Raw genomic sequence first — 14231 nt, 5'->3', positions numbered from 1 at the left:
CTGTCACATTCATCAGTTCATGTTAAACATGTAACCAGGAAAGAAACACTCAGAGCTCATCTGAACACACATCGAGAGCTTCAGAAGAACTGAATCTACTAACAACAGAGAAGATCATTGAATAAGAGAAGAATGAAGATCATCTGGACTTTCACTCTGCTGATGATTCCTGGTAAGAATCTGAACTCACACTAAATCACTAAAAACAGCACAGAGAGTTTAACTTCATTTTGTGTTGTTGAACTGACTGAAAAACCTTAAATGCAATTTAAAAGTTAATCTCTGGTTAGTCTCATGAATATATCAGCGTTGTATTAAGATGTTGGTTTGTTGTAGGTGTTGTGAGCTCCATCAGTGTGACAGGATATTCAGGAGGAGGAGTCATCATCACATGCAGATATGATAGAAAATATACAGCAAATGCAAAGTATTTTTGTAAAGGACAGTGGTCAAAGAGCACAGACCAAATCAAAACTTATAATAAAAAACAAATGGGTTCATTCTGGAAGATTCTTCTGTATGATGACACAAGAGCAGCAGTTTTCACTGTGACCATCAGAGACCTGAGTGAACAGGATTCTGACATCTACTACTGTGGAACTGATATTTATGCAAAAATGGATTCTTACACTGAAGTGAATCTGAACATTATAACAGGTGAGTAACTCATGATGATCTCGACAACATCACTCAACATTGACTTTAATTACAAGTTCACACATGTAACCCCTGACATATAATTAACTTCTAAATAATGAAGTAACATCATTTTTATTTATACTCATAAGTGATCTTGACTTGCATTCATTAATGCTGCAACAGATAAGTTGAACATTTAAGTAATCAGATATGTGTTCATTGAGTACAACATTGCAACAGCTGATTGTTGTGAGAAGAGCATCAGTCTATCAGCTGCTGCAGGAGGATCTGTGAACATCAGCTGCAAATACCCACAATCCCACAGTGCTGATGTCAAGTTTGTCTGCAGGAGATCTGGATCTGATCTCTGTGCTGAAGAGACGTCTGTGAAGGAGAACAGAAGATGGAGCGCTGAGGGACAGATCCAGCTGTATGATGACAGAGAGCAGCAGCTCCTGACGGGAACCATCAGTCATGTGACTCAACAACATTCAGCTGAATACTGGTGTGGAGTTCAGTCTGATCAAGGACACAAGAGCTTCATCACACGAGTCATCATCAGCGTTACTGGTATGGGTGTTTTTTTTGTTTGTTTGTTTTTCATATATATGTATATATTTTTTTCCATTGATTTTAATCATGATGTAATTAAGTCACAGCTAGCTTCAGCAGATCTCAGTGTGTCTTGTATCATGTTGCTTGACTGTGCAAATAAATTAAATAAATAAAGGTGACTTGACTTGACTTGCAAAGAAAGTGATCAGTGACATTTGTAAGAGATCTGATTCTTTTCATTCAGGTTTACCAACAGGTTCATTTTATATGTTCTGTCTGTTTAACAAAGCAAAACCACAAACCGCGGTTAAAAGGAGGAAGTGTCCTTAATAAAATAAGCTGCAGTTTATGACTGCAGTCTGTGTAGGTAAAAGTGCAATTTTGTGTTCAATACCCATATGAAAATCTGATATATGGCAATATATGTAAAACACATATATATGTCCATGTATGGATTACACAGATATACAAAATATATGTCAGATACTTGTACATATATGCAACATATAATTCAAAATATTACAAAAATGTCCTCTTTCAAATATGTCACATATATTTTCCCAAATACACACATATATGGAACATATATGTCTATATAATACATGTTCATATATGGGCAACAATGTATATGTAAATTAAAGATATGTTAAATATAAGTTACATATATTTGAACTAAAAATTTAATGGCAAAATATAAATGGCAAAAACACAATAAGGGTAATGTTTTAACAACTTTTAATTAACTGATCATTGCAGCTACAAAACACAATAATATTAACACTTTTTTTTTTAAAGTTATTTAAAATGTTTTTTAAAGGGATAGTTCCCCAAAAATGAAAATTATGTAATTATTTACTTACCATCATGTTGGTCCAAACCTGTATGAGCTTCTTTCTTCTGCTGACAAAGGATGATATTCTGAAGAATGTTTGTAACCAAACAGTTTTGGGGCTCTACTTACTTCCTTAATATTTTCCTACCATGGAAGTGGACAGCAATTGTTTACAAACATTCTTCACAATACCTTTTTGTGTTCAGCAGAATAAAGGAGCTCATTCAGGTTTGGATCAACTTGATGGCAATTAAATAATACAACATTTTTATTTTTGGCTGAAGTAACAGAAAACAATCAAGTGGCAATATAGTGACAACTACTTTAATTCTGAACTTTTTAAAATTTTTTGCTGATGCAGTTCGGAGCTCTGCCATTTTGCAGTTCAAGGCTGTACCAATTTGGCCAGAAGTGGATCATCATCACAGCATCTTAAAAAAAAATGCAGACAATTAAGTTAGAAGCACATTAATCCTAAAAAGGGCAAGACAGTGAAGAGAAATCAGAAAATGAATTCATTGCTATTTTCCATCCTCTTAGGACACAAATAATACAATTTCATGACTTTTTTTTTTTTTTTTTTTATTAAAAGCAACCTTCACGTCAGCACTGCATAGAAATTACTATTTGTGAGAAACATTTAGGATTCTTTAGGGCGCACATCATATAAATGTCATCATAAAGTAATACTATCTTATAAAATACATCATGTAAATGAAGTAAAACACTTACTTAAATACAGATTTTAAATTAGATACTTACTTCTAGTGTTTCCCTGTTGAAAGCGACCTCCACCTCAGCACTGCATAGCAATTTAGATCTATGAGAAATGTTTAGGTGCACACAGCATATTAATGTCATCATGAAGTAATATTACACATAATGTAAACAAAGTAAAACACTTACTTTTGTCATTTACCTTGATAAAACCAACTTTCCCGTCTGCTCCACGTTGTGATTGAAAGGAAAATATCTCTCTGAGAAAAAGTTCAGGAGAGCACAGCACATAAATATCACTATAAATCCATATGATGTTATAAAATACAAATTTTAAATGAGATAAAACACTTACTTCTAGTGTTTCCCTGTTAAAAGCGACCTCCACCTCAGCACTGCACAGCAATTCAGATCTCTGAGAAATGTTTAGGTGCACACAGCATATTAATATCATCAAAAAGTAATATTACATATAATATAAACACTTACTTTTGGCATTTTCCTTGATAAAACCAACCTTCCCGTCTGCTCCACGTTGTGATTGAAAGAAAATATCTCTCTGAGAAAAAGTTTAGGAGAGAACGGCACATAAATATCACTATAAATCAATATGACGTTATGAAATACATATTTTAAATAAGATAAAACATCTACTTCTTGTGTTTTTACCTGTTGAAAGCGACCTCTACGTCAGCACTGCATAGCAATTCAGATCTCTGAGAAATGTTTAGGTGCACACAGCATATTAATATCATCAAAAAGTAATATTACATATAATGTAAACACTTACTTTGGGCATTTTCCTTGATAAAACCAACTTTCCCGTCTGCTCCGCATCGTGATTGAAAGAAAATATCTCTCTGAGTAAAAGTTCAGGAGAGCACAGCACATAAATATCACTATAAATCAATATGACGTTATAAAATACAAATTTAATAAATGATATAAAACACTTACTTTCCCTGTTAAAATGATCTCTACATCAGCACTGCATAGCAATTGAGACCTGTGAGAAACGTTTAAGTGTACACAACATATTAATGTGGTCATATATATATATATATATATATATATATATATATATATATATATATATATATATATATATATATATAATGTAAATGAGGTAAAACACTTACTTTCTGTGTTTTCCTTGATAAAACTAACTTCCCTGTCTGCTCCGCATCGTGAGTGAAAGAAAATATTGCTCTGAGAAACAGTTTGAACACATAAATTCACATAAATTTCGCTATAAATAAATATGACCTTATAAAATACATATTTTAAATGAGATAAAACACTTACTTTCCCTGTTAAAAATGACCTCTACGTCAGCACTGCGTAGCAATTGAGAGCTGTGAGAAACGTTTATGTTGGTTTAGAAGCATACAGCTATAAAATACATATTTTAAATGAGGCAAAACACTTACTACTTATGTTTCCCTGTTAAAAGCGACCTCCACGTCAACACTGCACAACAATTCAAATATGTGAGAAACGTTTAGGCTTGTTTAGGCACGCACTGCGTAGTGTTCATATCCTTATAAAGTAATATTATCTTATAAAACACATCGCAATTGAGGTAAAACAGTTACTTTCGGTGTTTCCTTGATAAATACCCTGTCTGCTCCGCATCGCGAGTGAAAGGAAATAACGTTAACGTTATCTCTCTGAGAATTAGTTTAGGAGTACACAGCTCTCGTCTGTTCCGCATCGCGAGTGGAAAAAAATGTCTTTGAGAAAAGTTGAGCGGCATACAGCACATTAATATCATTATACAACGATATGATATTACAAAACACATTTTGTGCGTAAGATTAAACACTTTATTTAGTTGTTTCCCATCCTCATATTCAAACATTCATAGACAAGTATCTGCCCATTAAAATCCAAGCAGCGACTTTTTTTTGTTATTCAAGACATGGTCAGTGTTACTTCAAGAAGAATTAAAAAAAAAAACAAAAAAAAAACAATAAGCTGTGTATTGTATGACATTAAAAATTGAGGCTTTTTTCTTAGCTGCTTTCATGGCTATCTATATGATCAAATTGTTTCATAACTCATACAAATAAAATTAAAAAAAAAAAAAAAAAAGGTCATCCACATGTTTGTACATGTTCTTTATCATATATGGCTCATTCAAACAGTATTATGACAAATATGTACATATATGTTCACATATATTGACTATCGTTTTATATATATGTTCATATATGGCCATATATCACATTTCTATATGGGTAGTGTAGAGGACAGTGTTTGTGTGTTTTATTCTTCATTTAATTCTTTAAATGACCACTGAATATTGTTATATGCTGTATAGTTGTTTCATTTCACACTCATTTTCCAGCTTGCATTTTCTCTGTCAGCATTGCAAATTTCTAAATGAATAAATAAAAATAGGTTTTAAAAATAGGTTTATTTTGTTTAAAAGTCTTATAATTGTATATGGTGGCAAGGGGGGCTTTTACACTACACACGCACCAGCCTGGGGCAAAGGAACATAGTATTGATTCAAATACTTAAATACTTCAGCTAAAATGTTGTTGTTATTTTTTAATGTTTTTTGTTTGTTTTTTTTTTGTTTTGTTTTTTTTAATGACAATACTTGTTTAAAACAACCAGTTTAACAATGTCTGTACTATTTTTCACCTATTTTGATAAATAAAATAATTCATTTTTGTTCAATAAATATACTGTAATTAAAATATATTAATATAAAAATATATTTTAAAATATAAAATAAAAATAATTTAAAAAGTAAAGATTCTGTAAGCATTGAAGGAGATCCTGTAATGATTTTTTATTATTATTATATAATGTGATTAATATCATATTTATGATAGCTTCATTATAAACATGGTGATGATCTCGAAGGTGGACACCAAACTTAAAGGGGTGGTTTACTGGCTTATGGTGTGCACTCTAACACGTGTTCATGCTTCGTTTTTGGTAATGGCATTATTTTTCTCATATGTTACCTTGATTCTACACCACTTTTCTTTTCTCCTAAAAACAGTCTGTTAACTTCCTGGTTCCTCCTTCAGAAATTTGCAGTGGGCTCAGATTGGTTAGCTGGCTCAGTGTGTTGTGATTTGCTAACTGTTTAGGGCATGTTGTCTAGAAACCTCACATCTCTACCATACAGTGATCGCTACTGACTGTATAGTACGGTTAGTTTTGTCTTTGTAGAACAAGTGTAGCCAAATATCTGTCACCAGAACTACAAGCCTATTACAAAGACTAACCATGGCTTTACTACAGTGACCAAATCAAACACACCATATTTAGCATGTCTGTAGCTAAACAAGCATAACAGCTATAATCAGAAAATAGCTGACACTGATCACATAAACACCAACAAACACCAACATTCAAAGTTTGCTGGTGGGATTAAAAAGAGTTTTGTAGTAGTTTGTAGGTATTTGACAGATAAGTTTGACTTAGCATTTTGCTAAATGGCTAGCAGAGCCAAACATTGTTGCCCTTTGTTGAAATCATTGCTACCACATAAAATGGCCACAACCCCTCTGTTGAAAAACTGTTGTTTTAATTGTCTTAAACAAAACTGAAAATCGTTCAGACATTTGTCTCAAAATATATGATTTTAGCTGTTCTCATTTGCTACTTAAATCTACAATGTTTTAGGAAACAGAAGATATTAGATCAAGTAAGCACAGAATCAACTTGTGCTGCTGCCTGTGATCATGTCAATGATTAGCCAAATTTGCATATGTGTCTTGAAAACACCATATTTTGGAAAGTGCTATGCCAAGTTTTTGTGCCATCTAGTGGTTTAGAGAAAAATAAAATAAAAGGCACCTTTAACCCCATCGTACCCTACCTGGGGAAAGCTATTAGTAATGACATTAATCTCTGAAATAAAAAATAATTATAAATTATAATATGTAATCAGCACACAGCTAAACATGAATGACGCCTCAGTTTAATAAGAACCACTGCTGTCTGCATGTCTGTCCACCAGATGTCACTGTCTCTAAAAAAATGTGATGCACTTAAGAAACACTTTATTAAACTCTTAAACAGTTAAAAACATTAAATATTATGATTCTGGAATAAACCTTTTGAATGATAGCAAAAATCAGTCAAATAATGTTTTCTGTGATGAGTTTTTGTTTGCATGTGTCTGTTCTGTCTGTGAGTTCTGCATGTTCATTTGAAGCATGTGTGAAATATTAGTTTCACTTCCCTCTTTATTAACCCTCTCTCTCTCTCTCTCTCTCTCTCTCTCTCTCTCTCTCTCTCTCTCTCTCTCTCTCTCTCTCTCTCTCTCTCTCTCTCTCTCTCTCTCTCAGAGGAAGTGGGCGTCTCTGTCACATTCATCAGTTCATGTTAAACATGTAACCAGGAAAAAAACACTCAGAGCTCATCTGAACACACATCGAGAGCTTCAGAAGAACTGAATCTACTGACAACAGAGAAGATCATTGAATAAGAGAAGAATGAAGATCATCTGGACTTTCACTCTGCTGATGATTCCTGGTAAGAATCCAACAATCTACTATCACAATCACATTAGTCAGTGAACAGCACCGAAAACATCCCGGATTTGCAACATGTCTTTAACTTAGGTTCATGTTGTCTACGAAATGTAAAGTTTATCTCTATTCAGTCCCATGAATATATTAGTGTTGTATTAAGATCCTGTTTTGTTGTAGGTGTTGTGAGCTCCATCAGTGTGACAGGATATTCAGGAGGAGTCGTCATCATCACATGGAGATATGATAGAAAATATACAGCAAATGCAAAGTATTTTTGTAAAGGACAGAAGCCAAAAATACCACAGACTAAATGGTGCTCTGACCTCATCAGGACTGAAGAGAAAGAGAAATGGGTTTATGATAAAAGATTCTCTCTGTATGACGACACAAGTGCAGCAGTTTTCACTGTGACCATCAGAGATCTGAGTGAACAGGATTCTGGGACGTACCAGTGTGCATCTGATATCTCTTGGATTGGAGATTCCTACACTGAAGTGAAGTTGAATGTTTTAACAGGTGAGTAACTGAAAGCCTCAAACCCATGATGATCCACAACATCACCACACTCAACACTGACTGTAATTACTATGATTTACTCATGTAATAAAAAAAAAAAAACACCAGAACATCAAATAACCATGGCAAATATAATGTATTTTTATCTTGCAATATCAGATCTACACTCAACATAACAAATGTCATAATTAAGTGCAAAAAGACAAATTATCTATACTGAAGAGGCAGAGAGTGTGTATTTTGTGTGTGTGTGTGTGTGTTGTGTTTTTTTTTTGTTTTTTTGTTTTTGTTTTTTAGAATGTAAAAATGCAGAAAGTTTTCTGTGAGAAGCAGGTTTAGGTTTAGGGTTTTTTTAAACATTACTCGGAGGCCCCCCAACCCTGGTGTGTCTCATAAGGGCGACATACAAAACATGCAGTGCTGGGGGCTCCAGGACAGGTTTGAAAACCACTGGTTTAGATAGATAGAATATACAGTTTGTACAGTATAAAAACTATTATGTCTATGGAGAGTCCCCACAAGGATGGCAAACCAGACGTGTGTGTCTTTCACTGTGTCAGTGAAAGATGATGAAGTACCGTTCTTTACAAGAATGATGAAGAACATCAAACTTGATGGACAATTCACCATTCATAATGGCAGTTCTGCAGATTTTTTGCATTTGTTCATTAAAGAGCTGAATGTGAATGATTCTGGAGAATATAAAATTATGGTTAAAGTTTCTGAAGACCACAGATTTTTCTCTAAACTGAACTTAAATATTGAGGATGGTGAGCTGCTTTTATTCATTTATGCATTATTTGACATAATTCATGAATCTGTTGTTTAATTCTAACATTGCTGCACTTGATTTGTTTCTCCAACAGCTGATTGTTGTGAGAAGAGCATCAGTCTATCAGCTGCTGCAGGAGGATCTGTGAACATCAGCTGCAAATACCCACAATCCCGCAGCGCTGATGTCAAGTTTGTCTGCAGGAGATCTGGATCTGATCTCTGTGCTGAAGAGACGTCTGTGAAGGAGAACAGAAGATGGAGCGCTGAGGGACAGATCCAGCTGTATGATGACAGAGAGCAGCAGCTCCTGACGGGAACCATCAGTCATGTGACTCAACAACATTCAGCTGAATACTGGTGTGGAGTTCAGTCTGATCAAGGACACAAGAGCTTCATCACACGAGTCCTCATCAACTTTACTGGTCAGTACTGATGAAAAACAAACCAGCATCTGTTATTATTTTATTCTAGCTCTAAACAGTTTTAAGATGCTCAAATGAACAAGTTGGCAGTTTGTGGATTTGTGTGTCAGCAAACATGTCTAATGGGTCAGTAATGTGTTAAAAACATCAGCATCTTGAAAGGAAGTGAATCATCTGTGAGTGAGAAATAACCACATGTACCACTCCATCTTACTACCACTGGCTTTACTATGTTTTAGAGGCAAACAGTCACAGAATATCTATATCAACATCATCATTACCATCATCATCATCGTTTTCCTCATCAGCTGAATCTCCACTGATCACATCTTCATCTCCTGTAACAGGTACAAACTCACTGATTTCTGTCAGTCGGTCAGTTTTGACTCTTCAGAGTGATTGAGTGAGTCTGTGGTGTTTTCAGGCTCTTCTCTGATCATCAGTGTGTCTGTGCTTCTGCTTCTGATCATCACTGTGATTCTGTTAGTGATCGTGACTCTGTGGAGGAGGCGTCAGTAAAACTCCTGTTTCATTTACACTCTTAAATATTCTTTAAAATTGTCAGTTTTTCCACATTACTCAAACTGGAAGATTTTGTTAACCTGTTTTTTTTTGACAGTTGCTGGTTCCTCATCCAAAACATCTCACACGACACCAGCAATCAGTGACGCGGTTAGTAGAATTACTGTGACTCAAAAAAGATTTTTGTTCTGATCAAACGTAAGAACCAATTACAGTACCTTCATCCTCAGGTTTCTGATTATCATTGTGAGTATGAGGAGATTGAAGTTTATCACAGACAATTACCCACAAACCCCTCTGATTCTACCAATACAGTCTATGCTACTCCACAATTACCCACAAACCCCTCTGATTCTACCAATTCAGTCTATGCTACTCCAGAATAACCCATAAACCCCTCTGAATCTTCTAACCAAGTTTACACTATGCTTTAACATCACAGACGTCCACGTCTCTCAGTCATTAATGTCTATCATTACATGCAGTTATGAGTCAGTGATTACAGTAAACACATGTAGTTATTGACTCTTTCAGTTTATTTCCCCAGTCAAAACCAGTGCACCTTTGTCATTTTCTAAATATGCCTAAATGGTGTGTATTTTTGTATATGTATGAATGAAATAAAAGATGATTGTTCTTTATATACAGTGTTATTATTTTAACATGAAATCACATTAGCAACAAATGTGTGTTGTTTTCTTACAAACCCAGAAGCAGCAGAGTATGTCTGTTCATATAAACTGCATTATGGTTTGATTTAAATTTCAGTTACATGCTGTTGAAGTTCAATTACGTTATAATATGCTTTATGAGCTGTAATATCATCTGCTGTACTGACTGAGACTGTGATTGTGTTTGTGTTTGTGTTGAAATAAGCTGCTGTCCGTGGTGCTGAACATCATCTGAACACCAGAGGGAGCGGCTTCACTCTCAGTTCTCAACACTTTCATTTTTCCTTTGATTGTTTCGCTTTGGTTTCAGTGTGATGTGTTTGATATTTGTATGCTGATGCCCATGTGGAGACCAGATTCACTGAAGGAGCTAAAAGAGTAAAAGAGTCATTCAAACAAAGATACGATGAGTTTTATTCAACTGATGGCTGGTTTTAAATAGGAACCTAAATAATGAGTGTAAAAACACGGGTAATTTTGAATTGCAATTATCTCAGTGTAATATATACCAATAATAATTAATCATTCAGATACGTGCACAGTTACCATAGAAAGTCCTGCTGTTTGTTTGTGTGTCGTCAGATACAGATTTTTTTCTCTCCCTCTCTCACTTCCCACTTTATTCCCTCTCCCTCTCTATCTGTGGCAAAAACAGAGGAAGTGGACATTCAGCAGTTTATTTTGAAGACGTGACCAGGAAGGGGGGGGGCGATCTCACAGCCGTCACCATGGTAACCCGGGACGGAACCACAATCGCCGTCCCCGAGCAATAGGGCCACACCGGGCGACACGTCAGATGGCAAAGAGATGCATTTTTCCTTCCTTTCCAAGTATCAACATGGACGTATTTGCGACCGTTCGCAAATGGCGGATGGCGAAGTATGATTGGTCAGATCACCTGTCAATCAAGCTCCCTGCTGCGCAGTGTAAGTTACCTCAGTTGCTCATTTCGGTTAATTTTCCCAGCCGACAACCGCAAATCATTGTCCGATTATTAACCGTTAACTGATAAGATGGTAAGTTAACACTTTTCAATAAGGTTCATTCAGCGCTGCCGCTCCCACCACGCGCATCACGCACTGTGCGTAGGGTACCGAGTGCTGAGGGGGCACCAAAAAATAGTCTAATGAAAAATCAATAATTATATTTTAATTATTATATTAAATATATAGCTCACTGAATCTGATGGCCGCAAATAGTTTCTCCCGGAATCTAGAGCGAGGGAGTGAGTGCGCCCGCGAGACAGAGACTGTGCTCCAAACCGCGTAGCGCGTGCATGACGAGAGAGAGCAAGAGACCGCGCGTGTGTGCCTCATGAAGCACATGTAAGACAAACTCTACATTATCCCGCTTATTACATGGCTACCTACAAAATAAATCAATAATTTGACACAAAATATTGATTTTAAAAGGAGTTTATTGATTTAAAAACGATTTATATTGCTTCCGCTAAAGAAAATAGTCCGTCTCACTTCTCGTTCTCAAGTAGAAGTACAGATACTTGTGTTAAAAAATACTCTGGTAAAAGTAGAAGTACTGATTTAACTTCTTTACTTAAGTAAAAGTAGCCATGCGAATGATAACCATTTTTTTTTTATGCAAAGCTAACGTTACCTGGACCACACAAATGCTAGAGTGCAAGCTGAGAAACCTAAGTGGATATGGAAAAAAAGTTTCTTTATAAGCCATTGCCTACATTTTAAATGGATGTCTGCAAAATAGGCCTAAAACATCACATAGCCTATATGATTATTGTGACAGAGACTGGGACTCCAGGTTAATGAGATTCTGACTGAGTAGCAAGATATGAATTCAATCGTGAATTCAACTGTGATTCTGTGAGAATTGAATTCACAGACCGTCTTAGTATATTTTCCTGCTTTTTTGTCCTTAGCCAATCACATGCCTGAAGAACTGAATTACTAACACAAGAGAAGATCATTGAATATGAGAGAAACATGAAGATCATCTGGACTTTCACTCTGCTGATGATTCCTGGTAAGAATCTGACAAAACTTTTGAAAGCATTTCAATGTTTGTCACGTTTAAGTTTCATTATCAATATATACATGTTGTATTAAGATCCTGGTTTGTTGTAGGTGTCGTGAGTTCCATAAGTGTGACAGGATATTCAGGCAGAGAAATCATCATCACATGTAAATATGATAGAGAATATACAGCAAATGAAAAGTATTTTTGTAAAGGTCAGTGGAGTACGATTTGCTCTGACCTCATCAAGACTGAAGAGAAAAATAAAGCAGCTCATTCTGGAAGATTCTCTCTGTATGACGACACAAGAGCAGCAGTTTTCACTGTGACCATCAGAGATCTGAGTGAACAGGATTCTGGGACGTACCAGTGTGGAGTTGATAAATCTGGACAACTAGATTCCTACACTGAAGTGAATCTGAACATTATAACAGGTGAGTAACTGAGACTCTCAAACTCATGATGATCTCCACAACATCACCACACTATAATTCATTCAAATAAACAATGAAATAAATGTAATCCTTGTGCGCTATTTTATTTTACTTATGAAATCTCTAACAGCCTATATAAAATATTTAACCAGGATTAAGAAATTAACAGATAACTGTACTAACCTTTTTAATTAACATTTTGCCCAGAACATTATTCAGATTCAATTCAAAGCATGAATGACAGCTTTGTTCATTCTGGTATAGATTAATCCGCACCAAAATCATTGCTTACGTTTATTTGAAAATCTTCTTGAGAGTTTACAGTTGCTGAAAGGCATAAATCATCAGTTTGTGGTTCACTGTGTGTTTGTGGTTCATATGCCTGATCAATTGGTCAATAATGAATGAATTACAGCATCTGTGAGAAAAGTGAAGTAGAAACATTTTATTTTCCTGTTAGTGAATCTGTCATTTCTGTGATTTAGAGACAAACAATCATGGAACACAATCACCATCATCATCATCTTTCTCATCAGGTGAACCTCCACTGATCACATCTTCATCTCCTGTAACAGTTACAAACTCACTGATTTCTGTTTGTAAGTCGTTTTTGACTCTTCAGAGTGATTGAGTGAATCTGTGGTGTTTTCAGGCTCTTCTCTGATCATCAGTGTGTCTGTGCTTCTGCTTCTGATCATCACTGTGATTCTGTTAGTGATCGTGACTCTCTGGAGGTAGGCGTCAGTCACACAGTAAAACTACTTTTTATTTCTTTAAAAGACACTGGTCACACTGGTGCATTGACATTATATTTTTTTTTCCTCAAAATGACTTAATTAAAAACTCCTGCTGATACAATTATAAATGAGCAAAACAGAGACATTTGAGGCTGAGGTTTATATGATGTTTGTCTTTGACAGACGCTGATTCTGCATCCAAACGTTCTCATGCGACAAGTAGAAACAGTAATGCTGTTAGTACAATAACTGTGATTGGAAAATTATTTTTTGTTTTGATCAATATAAGATAAAGATTTCTAGAGCTGGTAATATTAATAAATATAAATGTTTTCTGTCTGCAGGCTTCTCACACTGGGGAGATGAAAGGCACTGACAAACAATTACCCACAAACCCCTTTGACACGTCTGAACACACTGGTGACTCTCAGATCTTGATCACATCTGCTGATGATCTGAATTACACCGTGGTGAATTTCCAGAAGAAAGCAGACTGTCCTGACAGTGTCAGTTTGAGGAATAATCAGGATTATATTGAATACGCTGCTGTCAATCATCACACTGCCTGACGAGCCACAGCAGAGAATGTGTGTCATAAACTGAAGGCCCCGGCGTCAAATGACACTTGTACTGTTTAAACAGATCACATTTAGCAAACAGACATTGAGTGTAATATCAAAGGAAAATGGTTTCCTCTAGACAAGTTTGTCTATTTCTTCCGCATCCAATACGTAAACATTTGCTACAGTTTGTCACTTGATTATTTAAAGTTTAAGACAATAATACGTAAATAAAAATGACCTGGTTCTTTTAACAGTTCCTGCCTTGCTTCTATTGATCTCTGTCTTTTTAAACTGGAGCATATAGATTCAATGTGAGGAAAAACGTTCATTGTCTAAATTAAAGGTGATGTGTATTTTA

The 14231-nt window shown here is 35.4% G+C and overlaps 2 protein-coding genes across 5 annotated transcripts; both read left to right on the top strand.

Moving 5' to 3' along the window:
• Positions 1-6: 6 nt before the first annotated feature.
• LOC127158907 (polymeric immunoglobulin receptor-like) lies at positions 7-10053 on the top strand. Of its 3 annotated transcripts, none has more exons than XM_051101860.1 (7): positions 7-172; positions 7423-7761; positions 8628-8957; positions 9197-9304; positions 9382-9468; positions 9577-9629; positions 9710-10053. In XM_051101860.1, the coding sequence occupies exons 1-7, from the start codon at positions 133-135 to the stop codon at positions 9863-9865; spliced, it is 1113 nt and encodes a 370-aa protein (XP_050957817.1). In that variant the 5' UTR covers positions 7-132; the 3' UTR covers positions 9866-10053. The 3 variants fall into 3 exon arrangements, 2 of the variants coding, with proteins under 2 accessions (XP_050957817.1, XP_050957818.1); XM_051101861.1 differs by lacking the exon at positions 7-172 and adding an exon at positions 7052-7246; XR_007826308.1 differs by lacking the exons at positions 7423-7761; positions 8628-8957; positions 9197-9304; ... (1 more) ...; positions 9577-9629; positions 9710-10053 and adding an exon at positions 337-503 and having other exon boundaries at positions 24-172.
• Positions 10054-12026: 1973 nt separating this feature from the next.
• Positions 12027-13962, top strand: LOC127158908 (CMRF35-like molecule 8). Of its 2 annotated transcripts, XM_051101864.1 has the most exons (6): positions 12027-12148; positions 12250-12573; positions 13059-13109; positions 13226-13307; positions 13494-13546; positions 13655-13962. In XM_051101864.1, exons 1-5 carry the CDS (start codon positions 12109-12111, stop codon positions 13498-13500), a joined length of 504 nt encoding a protein of 167 aa, XP_050957821.1. In that variant the 5' UTR covers positions 12027-12108; the 3' UTR covers positions 13501-13546; positions 13655-13962. The 2 variants fall into 2 exon arrangements, with proteins under 2 accessions (XP_050957821.1, XP_050957819.1); XM_051101862.1 differs by lacking the exon at positions 13494-13546.
• The last annotated feature ends 269 nt before the right edge of the window (positions 13963-14231 follow it).

The sequence above is a fragment of the Labeo rohita genome, unplaced genomic scaffold (assembly GCF_022985175.1).
Source record: "Labeo rohita strain BAU-BD-2019 unplaced genomic scaffold, IGBB_LRoh.1.0 scaffold_178, whole genome shotgun sequence".
Classification (NCBI taxonomy): Eukaryota; Metazoa; Chordata; class Actinopteri; order Cypriniformes; family Cyprinidae; genus Labeo; species Labeo rohita.
The sequence above is the reverse complement of the archived record's forward strand: the minus strand, read 5'-3'. Positions and strand labels throughout refer to the sequence as shown.

Excerpts from the sequence above, each read along its gene's own strand:
- LOC127158907 (XM_051101860.1), top strand. The coding sequence starts at position 133 with ATGAAGATCATCTGGACTTTCACTCTGCTGATGATTCCTG. Across the intron at positions 173-7,422 it reads CACTCTGCTGATGATTCCTG|GTGTTGTGAGCTCCATCAGT; the intron begins GTAAGAATCTGA and ends GTTTTGTTGTAG. Across the intron at positions 9,469-9,576 it reads CGTGACTCTGTGGAGGAGGC|TTGCTGGTTCCTCATCCAAA; the intron begins GTCAGTAAAACT and ends TTTTTTTGACAG.
- LOC127158908 (XM_051101862.1), top strand. The coding sequence starts at position 12,109 with ATGAAGATCATCTGGACTTTCACTCTGCTGATGATTCCTG. Across the intron at positions 12,149-12,249 it reads CACTCTGCTGATGATTCCTG|GTGTCGTGAGTTCCATAAGT; the intron begins GTAAGAATCTGA and ends GGTTTGTTGTAG. Across the intron at positions 13,308-13,654 it reads GTGATCGTGACTCTCTGGAG|GCTTCTCACACTGGGGAGAT; the intron begins GTAGGCGTCAGT and ends TTCTGTCTGCAG.